General features: G+C 43.2%; 1 protein-coding gene across 21 annotated transcripts in view; it reads right to left on the bottom strand.

Moving 5' to 3' along the window:
- MAPK8IP3 (mitogen-activated protein kinase 8 interacting protein 3) overlaps positions 1-21,697 on the bottom strand; it is a 76,156-nt gene that overhangs the window by 9,130 nt on the left and 45,329 nt on the right. For 6 of the 21 annotated variants that reach the window (XM_021411896.1, XM_021411900.1, XM_021411903.1 and 3 more), the window contains 18 exons: positions 21,079-21,090; positions 17,625-17,682; positions 16,240-16,392; positions 14,557-14,638; positions 12,747-12,898; positions 12,038-12,094; positions 11,431-11,601; positions 9,594-9,720; positions 8,656-8,751; positions 7,275-7,436; positions 6,183-6,348; positions 5,530-5,715; positions 4,775-4,961; positions 3,936-4,058; positions 3,594-3,674; positions 3,062-3,129; positions 1,487-1,635; positions 5-176 (listed from right to left, as the gene is read on the bottom strand). In XM_021411896.1, the coding sequence (XP_021267571.1) occupies positions 5-176; positions 1,487-1,635; positions 3,062-3,129; positions 3,594-3,674; positions 3,936-4,058; positions 4,775-4,961; positions 5,530-5,715; positions 6,183-6,348; positions 7,275-7,436; positions 8,656-8,751; positions 9,594-9,720; positions 11,431-11,601; positions 12,038-12,094; positions 12,747-12,898; positions 14,557-14,638; positions 16,240-16,392; positions 17,625-17,682; positions 21,079-21,090 (2,202 nt within the window). The remainder of the gene's footprint in view (positions 1-4; positions 177-1,486; positions 1,636-3,061; positions 3,130-3,593; positions 3,675-3,935; positions 4,059-4,774; positions 4,962-5,529; positions 5,716-6,182; positions 6,349-7,274; positions 7,437-8,655; positions 8,752-9,593; positions 9,721-11,430; positions 11,602-12,037; positions 12,095-12,746; positions 12,899-14,556; positions 14,639-16,239; positions 16,393-17,624; positions 17,683-21,078; positions 21,091-21,697) is intronic. The other 15 variants (XM_021411915.1, XM_021411902.1, XM_021411908.1 and 12 more) reach the window with 9 other exon arrangements.

Below are 21,697 nucleotides of genomic sequence, written 5' to 3'. Positions count from 1 at the left end.
TCACCTAGCATCTTGCTGACATAAGGTTCGATGTCAACGTCCTGCAGATGCTGATGGCTGTGGGCATGGTAAAGCCTCAGGGTGGAATCCAGGCGGATGGAAACCCACACTCCATCTCCAATCCACGCCAGCTGCCGCACCTGGCTCTCGCGCCGAGGGTGGGCATCAAAGGATTTCTGAAATGCCACATAAGTAGAGCAATGTGAGTTCACTGAAGGTCTTCAATGATCTACACACATATTCTATTTTCCTTAACTGAGATTGTTTGTTTGGGTTTCAAAGGCCTTAGACAAAATGTATTAATGCCACATCACAGAATTGAAAAGGACCTCAAAGATCGAGTTTCAACCCCCCTGCTGAGTGCAGGGTCGCCAACCACCAGACCAGGCTGCCCAGAGCCACGTCCAGCCTGGCCTTGAATGCCTCCAGGGACGGGGCATCCACAACCCCCCAGGCAACCTGTTCCAGTGCGTCACCACCCTCTGTGTGAAAAACTTCCTCCTAATATCTAACCTAAATCTCCTGTCTCAGTTTAAAACCATTCCCCCTTGTTCCTATCGCTATCCACTCTCGTGAACAATCGATCCCCCTCCTGTTTACACGCTCTCTTCAAGTATTGGAAGGCCACAATGAGGTCTCCTCGGAGCCTTCTCTTCTCCAAACTAAACAAGCCCAGTTCCCTCAGTCTTTCTTCACAGGAGAAGTGCTCCAGCCCTCTGATCATCTTGGTGGCCTCCTCTGAACTTGTTCCAAGAGCATATGACTTCAGCAGTTCAATACAGGGTACAGACAGTCCCTTGTTTCAAATGATGAGTTTCATGGCACATAGTAGCAGCTCCACAGAAAGTATTAAAATCTTTGCAGGCCGCCTTGGGAGCAAAAACATTTAGAAACCAACAGCTCCAAAAGAAATTCTGAAGATTTGCTGCTTTGGCTCACGAACGTCAACTTCAGTTTCAGCACTTCTCCCTATGAATAAATTACTCCAAACGCTGTTAAGTATGTTTGAACAAGCACCACTGCACTAAGCAAACGTTTCAACCAAAAGGTTCTGAGTATCTTTTTTAGAGTATCTTTTACCTTTTTTTTTTTAATTAGACAAGTGGAACCACTTGGACTTGCTGACTTATTCTTCCTTCATGCCACAGTGCCTGCAGATGGAGAAGTTTTAGACTATACACGAAGGCAGCTGTAATGCATGGACACATGCTTGTACAGCATGTGGCCCCAGGGCCTCACTAACAAAGGCAAAGAGTGCTCAGATCAGACTTTTCCTAAGATTTAAGCTCTGCCACAGGAGGAAGGAATAAATACCCCTCTGGCAGATTGGCTCTCCAGATAACCCCAACTGACAGTGTGATAGTTTTCATCCACAGCCAGCACTGACAACAAGTAAGTTCTGTATTTTCATACTCTGCAGTAGAAAATAGATAGAAGAATAAACAAGAGTATCTGCATGCATACACGCACACATTTGCTCTCTTACCTCAATCTGCATTGTCTTAGGTTGAATAACATGGATTTTGTTCTTGTAGCCACACCAGACTCTGTCATACACAACAGCCATGCAGCGGATAGAATGGTGAGTATGACCAAGGTCCATCAGGTGGTAATTACTGAGATCCCACTGACGATCTAAGGTGAAAAACAAGCGGGGAAAGATGCATCTCAGCCGTTCCATTTATATCTAGGTATACAAGGCCTAGCTGATACTTAAAAGCTGATCTTGCTGATGTTTGCGAACTCCCCGTCAGCAGAGAACACTGCTTCAGGCACAGCCTTATAGTTACCACGCATGTGACAATAAAGCTTAGTTTTGTAGGCTAAAAGCTCTCCAGCTCAGGCTAATTTAAACATCCTTTTACTGTATGAAGTGAACAGTCTTCCTGAACAAGTACAACAAAACCAGAAGGGAAGAAGAAAGACAAGCTAACAAGACTCTATGGAAACTTAAAAGCAAATGGAGCACACAGTCCTTTATGGTGAGGCTGTCTCATATCACAGACAGACAACACGACTTCTGTGAAGTCTCAAATCCAGGATAAGGAATCAGATATTTCTTCTCTTGTTCTTATTTGCTACCTCATCAGACAAACGCTGTCTTTTGCCTCTAGGTGATGAAGCATTATCGTATTTCTGATGGGAACATTCAGTACGTGTCAATGGCCAGGCTTAAACTCATGAGAAAGCCTGAATCGAAAACGAGATTGCACAGAACCAGAATATCTGGTTGATAAACTCTTACCCAATGAACAACTGAGAAATAAATGCTTTATAAGCTAACATTATTCACAATTTGCAAATTCCCATGTGCTGTAGGGTATGATCACAGCTCAGGAACTGCTGAAGTTATAGAGAAACAATATCTACAGCAGCAAAGACGACAAGAAATACAGAATTCAAAAAAATATCTTGAAATGACAGGATTAAGGCACATCAGTTTACTCAGACATCATCTTTTTTTTCCACGAGAAGAGCTGGCCAGGTGCAATGTGAAGGCTCTATTTGTCGGGGACTTTCAGGCTTCCAGAAAATCCTAGCTCTGTCTTTCTGCATACACAGAGACCAATTCCACTATTCACACAGATTCTAACTTCCCTGGAAAGCAGCAGGTGTACGTGCACTGCACAGATGATCTGCTCAGGCACCGCCTCTCGGAGCTGCTGGGAGCTCCCAATTAGCTTTGCACGCACTGCACAGCTGATTTGTGAATGCCCAGTAATACTGGTTATGGTCTAAATGCACTAATCTCATCAAACATGCCTCAAACACCTGCACGGCAACTGTGCTCCTAGGCACATTGCATTCATTCCACCTATGCTACATTGCACTTTTACACAATTTTTCTCTTCAGAAAACCTCAGGAAATGACGTTGGAATACGCTCCAACATGTATGGAGACGTTTCAGGATAAGGGTTACAGGTGTATAATAGCTATGCATGTTAACCATGTGTTTGTACTCTGGCAATCTAGCACCTTTCTTTCTTGACTTGGAATACCATTTAAATAATTGCCACAGTCTTAATCAGCTTGTTTTTTCTTTATTACGTTAATCCGTACCTTCTCCTCGGTGGAATATGGCCAGTGTTCCATCTGCCAGAGCAACGAGGACCCTTCCTTTCACATGCCTGAAACCACAGGAAAGGAAAAATCATAAAAACCGTGGCAGAAAAGGACTTAATCCCTTTCTGATACCCAGGCAAACCACTGTTACGTTTTCTCCAGAATTCCCATTCAGTTTAGCACTTGCAGGAATGTTCTGTAAGGGCTGAGAGTCCTGCCTCCTACCTTATGAGTAGTCGAACAATTTCCTGTTGAGTTTAACTTCTCTTCCACACTATCAACTCCATCGGTTTCAACAAATTCCACCCTATTTACACCCTTCTCAAATTTCCCTTTTGTCCTTCCCACTTATATCCTCCTGATACTGTCAATACACTGTAGTACCTTCTGGCTTCAGAAAACTTTCCTGACAAATCAATGCACTGAAGAGTAAGAAAAGAGATGACTGACAAAGAACTACCACCCCCATGGAAGATACTGCTTAGGGACTGAGCATCCTCCCTCAGTGTCCCTTGGTGCGTGTACTTACACTAGACTCAGCACAGAGTCCTTTAGCTTTATTGAGTGCAGACACTTCTTCCAGTTAGATACAGCGGAGTGCACGTAAAGCCTGGGATAAAGGACAAATCAGGGAGAGTTAGCAGCAAGGCCCCACATCTGAACACCAACCAGGCCTTAATTTTTTCCTCTGGTAGGACAGGAATGTGCACAGTGAGGTGAAGTCACAGCACCCGTGATGAGCTGAGGACTCAGAAACAGTAATGTATACCTACTTCAGAAACAAAAAGCAAACCGGATGTGTAAGGACATGAAAATTAGAGACCAGAGGACAACCAAGGCAGAGCAATCTGCCCGCCTAAGGGGAACCTACCAGCCATTCTGCGCTCCCAGCCACATGGTGGGGGCAGCACTGGTGCATGTTCCAGCAGCATCCCCATTCAGCTCCTGATCTGGCAGTGCTGTGCTTGACTCTGTCTTCAGCTGCCCATTCTCCCTTAAGGGGCAAAGGAAGATTGTTAGAGGCTTTAAACTGTAATGCACAGAACGCTCATCTGCACTCACAGGCTGGCACTGCGCAAGCAGATAAGGGCACTTGTACTCACACAGCACATCCCTCCCCTCAGTATTTTTCAGTTGCTTGACTCCTGAATATGCAAAATTTCCTTTCCCATCCCTTGCCAAAACAAACAGCCATTACTTTATGGCCAAAGAGATTAACTTAGCGTTCGGCAGTAGCTTTCTCTAACAATTTCTGTTCATTTCCAGCTCCTGCAGAACTTGCTCAGAACAACTCCTCAGCCCATTGCATCGGGCACATTTATTTCAAGAATTCTGGGGCAGTGACTATGCTTTCTTCATCAGCTTTACAGCACTTCAGAGTTACTGCTGAAACGAACAAATGATCACACATGGATCAAAAAGCCCCTCTGGTATCAACATTAAGTGCATGTGTATTTTGGAAGATCTGCCTCAACACCATGTCTGAATTCTCACTGAGAATTGCTCTTTAACAGCTGAGACAATCTGCTGCTGCCTGAACCGCATTTATTTTATTTCTTCCTCCCCTCATCATTCCATCTGTAATGCTATTTGGACACAAAATTGAAATAAGTTTGACGCTTTATCAGAAGATCATGCTTGCTCTCATAACAGCTTATGAGAACAGAGCTGGCAGTAACTGAAGGGATGCACTGGCCCCAGACAACCTACCCGTTCTGCCGAAGAGCTGCCTGTACAGGGACTGGGTCTGTAAACACGTGCTCTGTGAGGGGTCCAGGCCGGGCTTGAACAGGCTCTGTCTCACTTGTACCATTCTCTGGCACCTCTGTAGCTTCTGTTGCCTCCTCTGTAGATTGAGATTGGTTGATCTTCCCATTGCAGACAGTGGCCACTTCACCTAAAATACAAAGAACAGTGTGAGATGCACAAAGGGCAGGGGGACTGAGCTGAAAGCTAGCTAGAAAGAGATCACGTTTTAATTTCTTTCACTTTATCCTTATTTGTAAATTGCAATCAAACCAGCTGCTCCGGGAGGGAAATAGAGGCAATTTTCCAGTGAGGTATCACCCAAGACTAACAGAACATCTGAAGTTCTCCACGGCTACCTACTGCAGTATGTAATCAGCAACAGCATTATTGAATTTTCATAAAGGCTTATGTGACTTGAAGACACGGGTGAGAGGAGAAAGTAATTAGAACAGAAGGAGATTTAGGAGGGCTAACATCACCTGCTCAAAATATTCTGCTGTACTAGCCCCACAACTAGGCTGCAGATCACTCAGAAAAGGATGGCTCTACATGGAAAAGTACCAAACGGGCTTTGGACTTCATGTACTGCATTAAGAAACTTCTTGAAATCTCTGAAGTAGTTAAGTCAGGGACAGAAGGATGCAGCTGTGAGACCAGAAGATCACATGGAACTAGCTATTACCGACTGCCATTAGGTTTTATATTCCAAAACTCACTCTGTCCCTTGTCCAGCACAGGTGTGTCACCACGCGAGGAGCAGTTACTTCGCGGCACATTGCAGCGGGTTGCACAGCCCACCAGAGTGATTCCTGCCAAGACACCATCTGTTCCAGACGACTCTTCAGGATTTACATCTCCCTCCAGAAAGATCTCTCCTGGAGGATAATCACTCTCACTGGCCGCTGAAGGGCAAAGAACAGATTCTCCCATAAATCTAGCAGTCACTGCCAACCTACACATCCCAGTAGTCTTGAGGTCACCATATGGTTGGACGCTGATACTCAGGGTTCACTAGTGCCAGGGAGGGACCACAGCATCAGCCAGAACTGTGGCGAATCCCCTCATTCCTAGTGTCAACAACCAGGCCAGCTACAGAGCCCTCCCAAACCTGAGCAAGGCTCACTCCTCCTCCCAAGAGTCATCCTTTGCATGCCAAAGGAATCATTTACAAAACACTCAGAAGTGAAGAATCTCCACAAGATTCTACTTACAAGAAGGCAAGCTCTGGAGTTACGGTTTTGAGGGACAATTACAGAATGCAGCAGCTTCCAAAGGCTAATTCTGAAGTGAGGATGCTACATTTGTCACTCCTTAGCTGAGCAGGTGGTGACCTTGTGCAGACCACAGCCAGTGGCGGGACCCTACTTACCAGGGATGCTAGAGATGCAGAGCACATGAGCATTGCAGACAGTGAACTGGTCCACCACTGTGCCAGGCTGATTGGCATCGATGATTACAACTTTACTTGTTGACAGCGTGCTGGTGAGGATCCAGACACGACTAGATGTGGCATCCATTTCATGGAACTCCTTTGCCTTCAGGAGAGAGAACACAGGCAGAATCAGTGCTCCCCTCAGATCAGACTGAGCATATTCTTGCTTGGCAACATTTGGGCATGCAAAGATCACAACACCAGCTCCAAAGATCCCACTCTCTTCCTAACTGGTGCAACAGGAGCAATGCAAATTTTCTTCACATTGCCTCACTTGTATCTGGAAGAGTGGCCAAAATCCTGTGCAGCTTCTAGGGCCAGGGGAACTCAGCCATTGATTTCTGAGATATCTGATTAATATCACTGAACTTTAGACAGAATACCATGAAGCTGGGACGTGCTCAAGCTGCCAGCATAACCAAGCTGATCACAGACACTGTGAGACAGCTGCAAAAAAAAATCCATAAACCAGGAAGGATAAAATGTTGTACCATCTGTATATATGTATATCTGTACTCTATAAGAATAGCTTGGGTCTTAAAAAAACGCTTAAGACAACATTAAAAAAACAGATCTGCAATAAATCTCAAGAGCTTCACTTTATGAACCAAATGAACTCATGGACTTTACCATGTCTATGTTCTTCTTAAAGCATTTCCTGTTGTTTGGTTTTGTGTGGTTTTCTTTTTAATTTATACTGAGGAAGACTCGGTACACTTCCTAACATCCCCATTGGTCCTTACCTATCATTATTAGAAATTTTTTCAGAATTCCAAACATTTCGAAAACTGACATTGGAAAATTCCATCCTAGATGATGTATTCCAAATTTCAGAAGAGCTCCTGCGTAAGAGAACCCCGCCAACCCTCCCCAAATAGACAATGCCTCTGAAAGACTACAACAGTAGTGACAGCAGAGGACTTCACTCAGAGCATTGCATGGCATATTTCAAAGATAGTGCAGAGAGAGAGAGAGGGCACATAGGAGATGGAATGAGAAATAACACTGGAGGAAAAAAAAAAATCTGACCTTTTTCTTTTCAGGAGATGTGTGGTTACTTTTGTTGTTCTCACCCTCCACTTCCCGATCACAGGTGAGAGGATCCCGTCCAGGATCCAGTTTCTGCCCATTCCCAGACTCCTGCTCCAAAGGTCTCCATCCCATGAGATTGACTCCAGCTGCACACCACAGCTAAACAACAGAAATGGAATCCTAAGCAGACTGTGTGCAAATATCAAACACCTAAAACACTGAAGTGGAAACAATAGATCTTGTTGATTTCTGCTAGAAGACCCAGTCAGACTAAGTTGAGATAAGAAAAAGGACCTCTGCAACCTCACAAAAAATCATTATGATTTTTAACAGACCCTAACATTTAAAGAAAATAAATATAAGAAATCTGATACATAATTAAGAACGGGCTTCTGAAACATCCTCTGTCCTCCTCTGGTGTTCCTAAGGCAATGCAGCAAAGTGAGCAGGACATGGCAGTTGCTTCTAACTAGTCTGGGGTACAGGAAGAAGCACTGTACTCAACCAAAGTGGACAGCAACCGCTCAGCTGAGGATGCACAGACAATGCACTTCTGGCCCACAGTGCTCCTTCCCATCCCTGTATGCTTTTGCTTTCTCATATATCCATTAGCCTAAAATCAGTGCTTGTCTGATCTCAGAGATCTGTTCAGGGAACTATGCCAGCAAAACTTGTAGAGGAAATGTACTGAATGGAACATGATCCAAAAATCACACCAACCTACCAGAACAATAAATAGCATAAAAATGTTCTTACAGTTTAAGCATCATAATGAAGTCTAAAAACCAGCTCTAAATCTTGGTGAAGTTAATGACAGACTGCTCATTTGGAAACAACTAGTTACAGCAGATAAACATGCTACTTACAGAAAGAGGGTCATTTATTCTTATCTGCAATTGTACTGAAAATATTCTAGTGTTGATAGACACAGCTTCCCAGAAGACTCCCTTAGCTGATTTTGGTCTGTTACCAGTGATTCCTGATCAATGGTGGAACTCAAAGGAAGTGTGATGAAATGTGTTTTTGCTTCAACCTGCTCCTTTTCATGAATTTTTACACTGCTTTGTATTATATCTATAAGAGTCTTAACAAGAGCCTTATGAATAAGTATAAAGTGTTGCTGATATTATGGAAGAGATGCCTTGGAAAAAAAACAACAAAATATGTAAGTCAAATGTGGGACCTGGCACTGAGAATCAGCTGATAATTATGTAGGAGAGGCCACATATACTAGAAACTACTATTTCCAAAAAAGAAGCAGAAGATAGGATTTGGAATGAAAAAATGCAGATTGCCATAAAATTTGCATATTTAGCAACCAAAGTCTGTTTACTCCATGCCCCTTCCTGTACTGGAATGGTATGCAATGGCAACATACCTTCATGGTTGGGTCCTTCTCTACAAGTGGGCGACAATACACAGGCACAGGGACATTTTTCATGCGAGTATCTTCCTGACCACCATTGGGGCTCAGCTGTGAGGAAGAGAAAACCGAAAAGACAGTACCAGGGCATAAACACCAGACTGGGGCACTGCCAGAGCTCGAACCAACACGGCAGAACCAAGCTTCTTCGCCTCAGAGGTGGTTGCCAATAGCAGTTATTGCTTCATCTGACACCATGTATGAAAGCGTCCCTTCCTACAGGGATGGGAACTTGAGAGATTATTATTCCCACCATGGCACGGTGTCCCAGGTATGGCCAGCTAAGGCTGTATGCTGCACTGACAAAAGACAAAGGTTTTGTTAGAGTACACTCCCTGTGCAGAGGCAGAACTCTGGCATTCTTCTCCATCATGGCCTGAAATGCATTCAATTTCACAGCACTCCTTTTTCAGGTGATTTTTGAGTAGAATTAAATGAGCCATAGGCCAACAAATGAGGCTGATGACTTTTTTTTGTTTGTTTTACTGATGAGGAGAACAAACTGTACTGCATTTGATTTTTAAACTAAACAACTAGTAGAGTTCTCATAGCATAAATAAAATAGCTGATGTTGAAACTCAATTATAATAATGAAGGAAATGAAAATAAGGACTGGACTTCAGACAACAAGTGGCTGCTGTTGTTCTAGGCCAGGTTCCCTCAGTACCTTCAAAAACAAAAATTCTCTCCTGTGGACTTTGGTGGAGATACAGAATAAAATCATTTATTCTGTGCTTGCAATCATCATGCAGAAAACTACCATGCACGTGATACCTCAACTGGAATATTTAACCATTATGGCTAAGGTTAGCAGTGGGAGAGCCAGGTCTTCACAGTTTCACTAAGAGGGACGAAGTCTACTCCCCCTCTGGCTCTCTGGGGATGGTACCTACCTGCTTGTACTTGGCAGGGAGACTCCAGCCGCAGGCCTGCAGCCGCCCGTCATCGTTCCGCACGTGCTCCCGGACCTGGCGGTACTGCTCCCGCTTCTGCTCACGGCGTGCTGAGGACGTGCAGTCACTGAGGAGAGAAGAAATAGCATTACTTCCCAGTCTGGGGTTAAAAACACAGGCAGAAGGTGAAGGGACTGCTGTCCCTTAACAGGGAGAGGAAATTCAGACAAAAAGTCTAAGAGTACAAGGCAGCATCAGTCCATCTTTGCACAAGGAGAAAAAGAGATGCAGGAAACGAGAGAAAAACTGTTTTGAAGCAGACAGCCCTAGGCAACCCTAACCTCTAATTTCTTGTTACCTGAATGATGCGACAGGCCAAACCATCATCATCTCCACTTCAGTCTTCCACGAGCCCTTCAGACACAGAATCAACCTTCCATATGACTACCTATAAGATTCTATCCATTTCTGCTTAGCTGTTACAGTTTCCTGACCTAATGTCTCCACGAGGAATGCGTTTTGATTTCTTCCCTCCTACATTATGTTCAACTATTTATTTTTCTGTCTATTTTAAACTTTGCTGACAGGGAAAATATGCACTACTTGCTGTTGAAACTGTTGGTTTCAACACAATGAATTCAGTTTTGGCAAAGGTAAGATGAAACATCACTCAGCTCTTAGGATGCGTTTTAATATAAACAAGGGTTGTTTGAATATCAGTTCCAGCTCTCAATAGGTTTTTAGAGAATCATTCCAAGGTATGAAAAACAGCAACAAAAAAAAATCCAGGCCAAACATCTCCACAGACGGAATGACTCATGTTCTTAAAATAAATCCCATCAAACTTACATACTTCAAAAATTAAGCTACACTTAAATCATTACACTTAAAGTGCAATTTTAAAATATGCTTTAAAAATGTACTACTTAAAACAAACCCCAAAGACAAAACGCTTCCCAGCACACGCTTCTTCCCTTGGAGAGAGGATGAGAAAATAGCTTCGAGCAGCTGTTAGTCACATCACTTCATGTAGTATCAAAATGCCCTCAGAAACCACACAATGGCTACAATATGGTAACCAGATAAGAAGAACAGAAGAACGCCCAAAAGCAGTGGGCATCTATAAAGAATAAATTCACTCTTCTAAAGATTATTTTTTTCCTACAGAAAATCTGCATACTCCTGAGTTACTGGCTTTCCAGTAAAAACTTCATACTGCAGATGTTGAAGCAGTTTATCACCCCATTCTCCAAAATCCTTCCACAAAAACACAGCACGTACAGACTGTACAACTTCGTAGTTGTAGAACATATCCATCTAAAGTCATGTAAAGAACAGAAGAGAGAAAAAAAGACAGAGAAAACTCTGCAGTAGCAATATTTAGAGGGTTTGTTTTTTTTTTATAGGAAAATTAAAACCAAATATTGAAACAGAAATGTGCTGTTGAGAGAACTTCTGTCTTCACTTGAGGTTTTGGTCAATAGAGTTGGGCAAGACTGTCCCCAGCCCATCATCGTCCCAGTGCTGCCACACACTACCACAAAAGCCCTACTTCATTCTCTCCCATAATCTGCAAATACAAGGGCACAACCAGGGCCATGGCCAACCCTGAGGCCAAAAGTGGTGTCTGCTGATATGAACCATCACAGCCTAGAAAGCCACAGCAGTTGTACTTTTGGAGAACAAAGTTGCTGCCAGTTTGCTGAGCCTATCCATGCAGTAATCAATGAGTTAACACCACACAGACATTTTTTTTTTTTCCAGTGGAAAACAGCTTATTTTAAGTGCTAGTTGGGAGAGTTGGGGGACCCGGCCTGGGACACAGCATGTAACTCACTCTTCAGGGAAGAACTCCAGGGTGCGGCTGCCTGAGGAGATCTGGCACATGGTGTGACTGCGTCGCTGGCTGAACCCTGCTGTGGTTGGAGACTTGTAGTGGATGTTCACGGATGGGTAGGTCCTCTTTGCTGGTGGGGGACTTGAGGAGGAACTGAACAGTCGGCTGAAGCTAGGGACAGGAAAAGGCCAACAAATATGAGAAAAGGAGCCCGGGGATACAACATACCTCAATAGACAACAGGGGTGCCAGCAGGAGCTCTGAGCCCCCATGAAAACTGCCCTACTTCTGTTTGATCAACATAAGGTGTTTTTAGCTCTCAAAAACAGGTACCTTCTGAAAAACCTCCTTTATCAAAACTGATTCTGAGTGTACATGTTTCCTTCCCAGGGCAAGCAGAACTCTTCTCAGCTTGTAAAGCAAAACTGAGAGGGATGTTCAGATCTGATTTTAGCTTCACTAAGGACAAAGAAAGCCCTTGGAAGCAAAAGGGTTCAGCTAACAATAGTTTCAGTTGACTTGTCATTAACGTGAGAGGAAGAGTCTACTAAGAGTATGGCAACATTCTCCATTTTCTTCATCTCACACAGACCACCAAAGAACTTACAACTGCCAGATGGTGGACTTCTTCTTCTCCTGGACGGATGGGTGCTCACGGGAAGCTCTAAGGACAAATACAAGAGAATCAATTTAATTTCAGCATCTTTTACCCAAATTTCTGCCAACCAACCTAAAATTCAACCAACCAGCAGGCCGTTTGCATCAAGGAAGCCATGTCACAACTCAGAATTCATTTTAACAATGTTTCAAAACACAGAGAAGATGAGATGCAGTCATTGTAATGAAAGGACACCCAATTGCTTTATACTTCAATGTTAACACAAAGTGCAAATAAGTGTTCCCAATTCAGTGCTTTATCAACTCCCTTCTGCAGTATCATTGCCACAGTATCAGTCTGGTAATTATAAACCCTAATCCTAACCCAAACCCCAGCATTACAGTCATTTTACGCCACCACCAAATGAACTCAGTAATTAGAAGCAAACCTTTTCCCTACAGCTTCTCCGAACTTAATTAGCACACAAGAAACTAGCAAGAGAAACAACTGTCCAGTGTCTCCAAATAGTAATGGTAACTCTTGATTTGCAGCCCAGGCACAGGAATAAGAGAGAACTGATTAGGTATGAGAAGAATCTAGTTTAGAAAATATTCAGCACATCTCCCATATCTTGTTAAGGGCATTAAGGCTAAAAGCAAAAGGTCCAGCATGACTAGGCTCTGTCCTAAATGGATGTTGCACCAACATCCATCCTCACCTGATCATCTCAGTCCACCTGACAGCCTCCTGGAGCTCCATCAACCTCTCTTTGTATTGATTGCGCTCCATCAGAACCCGGGCCATTTCCACGCGGGTGAAGCGTCGGCGCTGAGCTATGGGAATGTTGTCCTGCAGAGGGGAGGAGCACTGCTTCAGCCAACAAAAGATGGAAGGGGATTGATGTTAGTACAGGGCAAGTCAGGAGACAGAAAGACATACTGGTTAGTGTTCTTCCTTCTCTGACTGATTACCTCCCCCCTCCCCCAATTCCCATACGAGGTGCTAATTCCAGACAAATGATCTCCAAACTATGGCCCATGGACATCTGAGTGTTCTGAAAACCCAGGGAAAGTAGAACTAGAACCACCACCAAATTGAGGACCCTGCCCAGGGAACATTGCCATTTAGGTGCTTTGGTAATCTGCAAGAGATTTTGAGAGTTGAGACAGTCGTCCATTGGTCCATAAAGTTTGGAAACCAAAGTTTTAGTGAAAAACATTCAGTAGCAAATTCAGTTACAAGCAGCAGAGAGCAGAAGGTAATGTTATCTCCCCCCTCTAGAGGGCTAGGAAGAAGGCATTCTGTTAGTACGCACTGGTAAAGGCACAGGGCACACAAAACTAAAGAACGACCTTTTCCACCTTGGTGACAAAATTTGGCTTTCCAATGAAGGCAAACGTGGCTGCAGCATTTCACAAGCACAACCTGAAAATTTTCCTGTCTACCTACATTCTCAACAGAGTAATTTCACCTCAGTTAAGTCAGGAGAACTAGGCTAGAATTGAACTTTGTACTATGCTTTTTACAAAGGAAGAACACAGTAATATTAAAATGGAATGTATCTAATTTGTCTTCAAGGCCAGGTTGGACAGGGCCCTGAGCAACCTGATCTAGCGCCTGATTTAGTGGTTGGCAAGCTCAGGGAGATTGGAACTAGATGATCTCTAACATCCCTTCCAAACAAAGCCATTATATGAATCTATGACTCTGATTTCCAACCCTAGCAGAGGAGACATTTACAGAGGATAACTCTCTTACTCTCTGGTTTGCTTTATTTTTTTTTAATACAGTGCACTTTGCTGAAAAGCCTCAAACTCAGCCAAAACAGGAAGACAGAATCTGAGCCTTCTCTGCCTGTACTCTGTAATAGGCAGTACTGGCTTCTGTAAAAGTAAAAAGGAGAAAAACAACACTGCAAGACTGGATATGACAGAACTAGGAAAAGAAGGCAGTTACTGCTGAAAAGCTGGCTGTAAAACCTGAGTTTCACTGCACAAAGTCCTCAAGGTTTACAGCTTCACTGCCAACATGAGACTAGCTCTTCTGGGGAACCCTGAGTTTCTCTAGACCTTGTGAGAAGGCACACCACACACTAGGCTGTCATTCCAAACTGAGGGAAACCAGGTAAAATGGAGAGGGGCTGAGCTGGGCGCTGCTCAAACATTGGTGTTTTGAAACCACACTGTGCACTGCATTGTCACTGTCAGCTGCTGATCTTTGCCAAACTACAGTTTGCAAGTTATACGCAAAGGTAACTGCACAGCAACAACTTGCAGTTCAGCAGCTTTGCTCTCATCATTAACAAAGAAACGTTCAAGAAACATTTCAATGTTGTACTAGGGGACACGATTTAGTGGGGAAATATTGGTGGCAGGTGGCTGGTTGGACTGGATGATCTTGGAGGTCTTTTCCAACCTATGATTCTATGAAAGACAGATCAGTCTACATCTCAAGAACCTTATATCAGGTATTACAGAATAGCCATATAAACCCCCTTTCCCCGCAGGCATTTTAGTAATGTAATATACCAATTCTGTACAGAGATAGCTGCTTACATCCTCCACCTCTTCTTTAGGTTCTCGTCGGGCAACAATCGCTTCAGATTTCACTCTAGGAAACAGGAAGAAATGCATCAAACCAGCAAGTGACACTGTGACTGCAACTGGTGGGCTGTACAAGAGGGCTCTGGGGGAGATCTAGCTGCATCAGAAAGAAACCATTTTCCAACTGTGAGTGACACAAACAAATTACAAGGTGCTTCGGTGATATTCCTCCTCACTCTTGCAGCACGTTGCTGGGAATGCTCTTCACTGACATCACCCCCTCCTCTTTGGAACACATGATTTAAGCATCAGGCCCCAAAATACCAACCACTGGGACAGATCTGTTCTGGAGCCATAATTTATATTCAAATGTTTGTTGAGATCTTAACCACATAAAAATTGAGCCATTATCAGCAAATAATGCTGGCTTAAGTTCTTCTGGCCTGCTTCTCTTTTCAATGCTGTAAAAAAGCCTCTAATATGAAGGACAGTTTGCCATCACGACAAAGAAATGAGCTCCAAATACATGTAAATACAAATCTAAAGTACTTACTGAAGTGCTTTTAATTTCTTTAAGGCTCATACGGAGAGTAAGTCCCATTAGAATCACAAACACTTCTATTAGCAAGAAAAAGAAATGCCATCCTTGTCTCCTAGTAAAGCACACTGGACAGTTAATAGTCCATGTCCATCCTGCATAGCCTATTTTAGGTTTATATAACATATTAGGAGAGACTCAAAAAGGCATTTTCAGAAAATCAGATCTACTTCCTCTGCTGGTGAGATCACCTTCATTTCAGACATTCTGAACACTGAAGAAACCAGACTGTGTTGTTCTGCGAGATTCTGTGCTCAAGAATTTCAAAAGAACAGAGGCAATCTTCCAGATTCAGGATGCAAAATAAACACTATCCTCTAAATGTGAGGTGTCACAGTGCAGCTGGTACAGCTAGTTAAAATGCAGTTATGTAGCTTGGAGACCAACGGGGCATGCAGAGCTTTATGGAAATGAAAACTTCCCAGGCTTTGTGGGCATTCAGGTTTAGGTTTCTCTAGTTTGAGTGGAAAATAAGAAATGGGATCTGTCCAAATGCCACCTGTGCAGAGCTCTAGAATCTCTTCTCCGTCTTCTTAATGTGAACAATGAGACAATTAACAGTACTGACATTTAAATACTGTTTGTGAGAATCTGCACTCATTCATTCATTAAATGAACGGGCATTCATGCCTCTCAGCACGATCTTGGCCACCAACAGGATCAAGCTCCTAACAGTTTTCTTCAAAACTATTGTTTCAGAAATTCCTTTGTTGTTTGTTTTTTTTTTTAAATTGCAAACTGAAATGCTTGAAAGCTTCACTCTGGGGAGCCTGGATTTGCAATCACTGTGATGGAATCCTAATCCTGGGGAGAAAAATTCTGTAGGTTTTCTAAGGTTCGATAATTCATCTCAAACCAAGAAAAACAATCTAACAACACTAGAAATATCTCAGCCATGTACCAGCCTTGAAATGCTCTGTAAGCTACCACTAAATTCTAACACTACCGTCCATGAATGAAATGCAGAAAAGCTGACTGGCACAGGTTTCTCTCTCAGGTCCTCTTACAGAGGCTGTGAGTTCATCACTCAGTTTCTCCCAGCTCCCTGACACAGCACAGGAGTCGCTCACCTTTTCAGCTCTTCCTCCAGCTCCTTGACTCTGGTTTCCATTTTGGCTTTGGCTTGCTTCGTTGCCTCAAGCTCCCCCTTCAGCACTTCTTGCTCTCCAGACAACTGGTCCACCTTGGCAATCAAATCATTCTTCACAACGTTCAACGCATTTCTTAAAGGTGTGAAAGGGACAATAAGTAAAAATGCCCAAAACCATAAGCTGTCCGTAAGAGAGACCTGAAACTAAACTCACAGGCACTACAAGGAGATTGAAACAAGCATACTGAAATAAGTCAAATTATAAGCCATGAAAAAGCACATCTTGACAAAAATGAAGAATGTAATTGGTCAGGATGAGGTCCGTCCAGTTCTGCATTCTGACTGACAGACCAACATCAGGTGCTTCATAAAAGATGCAGAAAGCACACACAGGGCAACTTAACAGCTGCACGAGAGTAAAATCTATTTTAAGAGGATTAAGATCTGAAACATACCTTTCAGAACCTATTTTATTTATACTTGTTGATAGCTAGAGATGATGGTGACATACTTATGCATTTCTCTACCCACATCAGGGGGGGTTAAAACTAGACCATCTTTGAGGTCTTTTTCAACCCAGGCCATTCTATGATTCTATTTTTCACTCAGAGGGTGGTGATGCACTGGAACAGGTTGCCCAAGGAGGTTGTGGATGCCCCATCCTTGGAGGCATTCAAGGCCAGGCTGGACGTGGCTCTGGGCAGCCTGGTCTAGTGGTTGGTGACCCTGCCCATGGCAGGGAGTTGAAACTCGATCTCTGAGGTCCTTTTCAACCCAGGTCATTCTATGATTCTATGATTTCCAATCAGTTCTGAAGTATCTTAAAATCTTAAAAATTAGCAGCTTCCTATAGCAAGAAGTTTTTCAGCTACCACCCTTAGGATTTATTTTCCTTCCTCTTCACGTCTGCTTATCCATTCTTTAGAATCTAGTTTGCCAGCCTTTCCCAAAGGATAAGCAAATTACATTGCCTTGCTCTTCTTTGTCAACTAATAAACCTCTGAAAACTTTTCTCAATAGTAATACAAGTTTCTTTCCAAATAGCAAACCTTGCAAATAAAAACTTCAAAATGCAATATCCTCACAGACCCATCTAGACTCCCACTGAAGTTAATGAAAAGCTTGCCACTGATTTCAGGTGGGATCAGACCCCACAGGCACGTGGCCTGTTCGGAAAATTGCTCAGGAGAGGATTTTTTCTTCTACATCTTGAAGCATAACAAGTATTCAAGAGAGCCTGCCAGATACACCAGCAAGCCATAGTGAGGCTGGAGTTCTAGTCACAACCTTTCTGACCAGATATCCTTGTGATGATATCTCACTTTTAACCAGGCAGCCAGTTCAGAGCACACAACAGTTTCTTACTTGGTCTCCAGTAGCTGTGAGTTCTCCAACAGCAGATTGCCTACTTCTTTGCCCATTCCTGAAAAAAAACCAAAATAAAGGTCAAGCAGTTTTCATCTGTTCTCCTTGGAATACGGAGCTTGCGTGGCACTGACTGACTCATGCTTGAGGAAGAGAAATCATTTTTGTTAGGCTTCCCTACAGCCAGATTCATCCACTTGAAAGGCTTGCTATTACCAGCCTTCCACCACGGCAATATTAAAAGGACTTCAGACTGTCCAAAGCTCTACTATTTACCTTGAACAGTTCTCTCCCAGGGATTTACAGTTTGAAGTCTCAGGCCCATCACTTAAGGACCACTCCCTAAAAAGCACCTAGATCAGGCATACTGCACTTTGGGCAAGAATGCACGAGGGCTGCAGCACACAGGTCAGGCTGCAAGCACTTTGAGAAGTTTGGAGCTAAATGTAGAGACTGAATTTAGTAAAAAGGAACTGAAAGGAATTTAGGGACCAAACCCACAACTGGACTGCTTCCTGCTGCCAGAGCCTTGCTGGATCCCAGGATCTGCTTCTACTTTACAATGGGATACAGAGGCTACCTGAGAATTTAAGACAAAAAGATCTCTTTTTTTTTAAGGGACAGCGCTGAGTGTTGCAGCTTGTTTCTCAACACAAGCCCCAGGGCATGAGAAGGCATCACAACCATCAGTGTTTGTGCTGAAGTGCTCCTCGTCCTGCCCCCTGAACTACATATCCCTTTACAGCAAAGGCATCAACATTTTCCACAACTGTTATTTGCTGATTAATATTCACAACAAAATAAAACCAAAATAAACTTTAAGTTAATGGAAGTTAGAGAAGCATGGCGGCATACAAGAAGTGAGAACACATCACAACACTCCAACAAAACAAATCCTCTTCCCACAGTTAGATGGCATGAAGTTATGATGGCAAAAGCAAATTCCCAGCAGGAAGGAATAAGCAGCAGCATTTTCAAGTTGTTGTTTGTTGTTTTTTTTTTTAATCAGTAGACAGATAATTAATCACTTTGATGTTTCAGGCAATGTATTCTTGGTGTGTCAAGGAATACTGCAAACAAAAACGTGAAAACTGAAGTGTACTTTTGGCTTGGTAAGGCGGATGAGCTATAGCCCTTTCTTCCATGGCATATATGTTGTTCTGAAAATCCAGAGGTCACAAAATACAGCTGTTTATTAAGTATTTCTCTTGTTCCTTTTGAATTATTCTACAAATGATCAAATAAACATTCGACTAGTAAGACATTAAAATGGCACAAGGACATTGTGAGTGCCAAAGGGTATCATCATCCTCACACTTGTTTTTTTCTGCTGTTGTGGGAGGGGGCACTAACAGCTTTCCTTCTCATCCATGAGTCAGGTATCACTCTTGAGTCTGTCTCTGGGAGAGAAAGAACTCTGGTGAAGAGGGTCAGCTACTAACCAGTGTGACCCTACTAATTAGCGTGTGACCCAGTCCCAGCCTGATGCTTTAACCAGTGGGAGGTCTGAAGGACCAGTCTTGAGATGAAGAAATGGATGAAGCCATCCCACAGCCATAGAGTGAGATGCTATGAGATAATCTCACGCAAGCTGTAATGACAAAGCCCTACTCATGGAGAAAGAAAAAAGGCACTGTGGGCTGACTAAAAGGAGAATTCTTTATTCCGTGTAGTGGGGAACAAAGGAGAGAGCCATTCATCACTGTGCACCTCCCACAGCCAGGCAAATAGTGTGAAGCATCAAAGTGGATAATCAACTACATCAAGGAAAAGAAGTGAATCCCCAAATCACAACTATGGACCAGCTGCGTCCTGCTTCTTGGAGAGGTGACACCACCATCACAAAAAAAAACACAAACCAAGGTAATGCAAGACAAATCGGGGGATGTTGAGTGAATGGAGGAAATTTTAAAAGAAAAAAATGCATGGTTAAAAAAGAAGAGGAAAAAAAAAAAAGAAAAAAAGGCCTTCGCCTTACCAAAGAAATCATCCCGTACTATGAGAGCCATCCCATACGAGAAAGGGAAAAGAAAGATAGGGGGACAAAGGGGAAAAAAGGAAGAGAAAAAAGCAGCCATTAAGTACCAATCTGTAAATAGCAAACAGAGCAGCTCATCAGCATGTGTAAACGTGTGTGTTGCCAGTACAGTATACGTGATGCTCAGCACAAACTAGTATACACCTTGTTCAGCTGCAGCCTGGCCTAATGGGGATTTATGCCTGAGAGTTCAGGACAAGCTCAAGATGAGCTCATCTTTTTCTTCCATCTTCATCATTTGCCCTGAACTAAACGTCTTCGGGCTTCCCAACCCCACCATAAATGCAATTTAACAGACATAATGAGTAGGGTGAAGGAAGGACAGGGGCGGGAGAAAAAACAAAAGGGGAGGGATATCAGCTGTTATCTGGCCTTTTAGCACAGGCCCAAACCCACTTTGTTACTGAGATAAATTCCAGCGCAACCTCAATGGGAGAGTTTCTGAGAAAAGACCACGAAAAAGTGGCTTATAGTAACAGTACAAACAATCTGAATTAAGAGAAAGGATGATGCCATTCCTTCCTTCCTTTTGTGACCTTACAGACCCAACACCAGGAGGTGCTGTGCAGAGGAACAAGACAGAGCTCACCACTGCACAGCGTTATGCTGCAGATTTCGTACCGTATCAACCCAAATCACCTGTCCTTAATACAGGTGAAACTTCATCTAGTTGGCACTGAAATCAAGAGCGATTTCCTTGATTTCAACTGAATTTTTTATCAGTGCCCAACTGCATTTTACAGAAAGATGAAAATTCTGTAACTTAGGGCCTGCTGACCTTCATATGGCAAGAGCATGGCATGAAAGGCAGAGATAGCACTTCAAACTCCTACCAAAAAGACAAAAGTTAAAAAAAAAAAAAAAAAAGCCTGTGGTTCTGCCACTCTCTTCCCTATAAGAAAGTCTTTATTTTCACTGCAGCTGTGGCAGAAGAGGGTCTGTATGCATTAACCAACTGATAGTGGGCATCATGCAAGCCATCCCAAGAGGGACTCCTCGCAGCCTTGTTCACTTGAAGAAAAGTGGTACACTAACTTACTCCTGTGCTCAGCTGAGCTCTGCTCAGGGCACAGCACTTGCCCTAAAAAAAGGCACTTTGCACCCTGAAATGAAGGAAAGGTGCTGCGTGGTCTTCTCAAGACCTTGAGAGACAGGGAGCGTAATATAAGGGAGCAAACCTGCAGAAAGCTACACAAAAAGTGGATCAAAACACAGCAGGCACGTGAACACAAAGCAGGGACTGCCCAGGGACCTGCCAGTGCAAGGAACCAAGCAAGGCAAAGGTGGGAGGAAGTCAGCAAAGCCAACCGTGATTGGACAAGAGCAGGGGAGTATCACACGTGTATACCACGTCATTCAGTCTCAACAAGGTAAAAACAAACAAGAAAGGAAACTGAGCAGAGGAGAGATACACACCTGAGAACTCCCCTATGGGCCATGTCCAGCGAAGCACAGAGAGACAAGGGAAAAAAGGAAGTGAAAAAAGGATCAATCAGTGACTGAAACCAACAAAATAAAAATTTTGTTTAAAAAAAAAATCAACAATGATTCAGCCATTTCAATGTCAAAAGGCATGAAATAGTAAGGACAGGACCTGCCGTGACTGTAGATGGCACGACTCTACATACAGGACAAAAAAATCAAGGGGAGGTAACCCATGTTACAGCTGCAACCACATGCCTCAGCTACCCCCAGTTTTCCAGACATGAATTTCAGGCAATTCCATCTTGGACTGGATAAACCTTTATTTTCTCAGTCACGTAGCACTAAATGCAGAATGGCCAGTTTCCACTGCCTTCTCATTTCCCCTCCCTTTGTGATAGTTCTTTTCTTAGCAGCCAGATTTGCTGAAATTAAATGTGCACTTCAACGACACCTCAGTACGAAAAAGACAATCAGTTGCATTTTAAAACGTTTTTTCCCCCCTACAGCAGTGCCAGGACTCAGTTTGATAATTTCATTTCAACTTTCGTATAGAAAAACAATATTTATAGACATGAACTTACCACTAGTGTAACTGAATTTCTGTCTTCAC

Source organism: Numida meleagris, chromosome 13 (genome assembly GCF_002078875.1).
Source record: "Numida meleagris isolate 19003 breed g44 Domestic line chromosome 13, NumMel1.0, whole genome shotgun sequence".
NCBI lineage: Eukaryota > Metazoa > Chordata > Aves > Galliformes > Numididae > Numida > Numida meleagris.
Note: the sequence above shows the minus strand (reverse complement) of the source record. Positions and strands in the feature narration are given on the sequence as shown.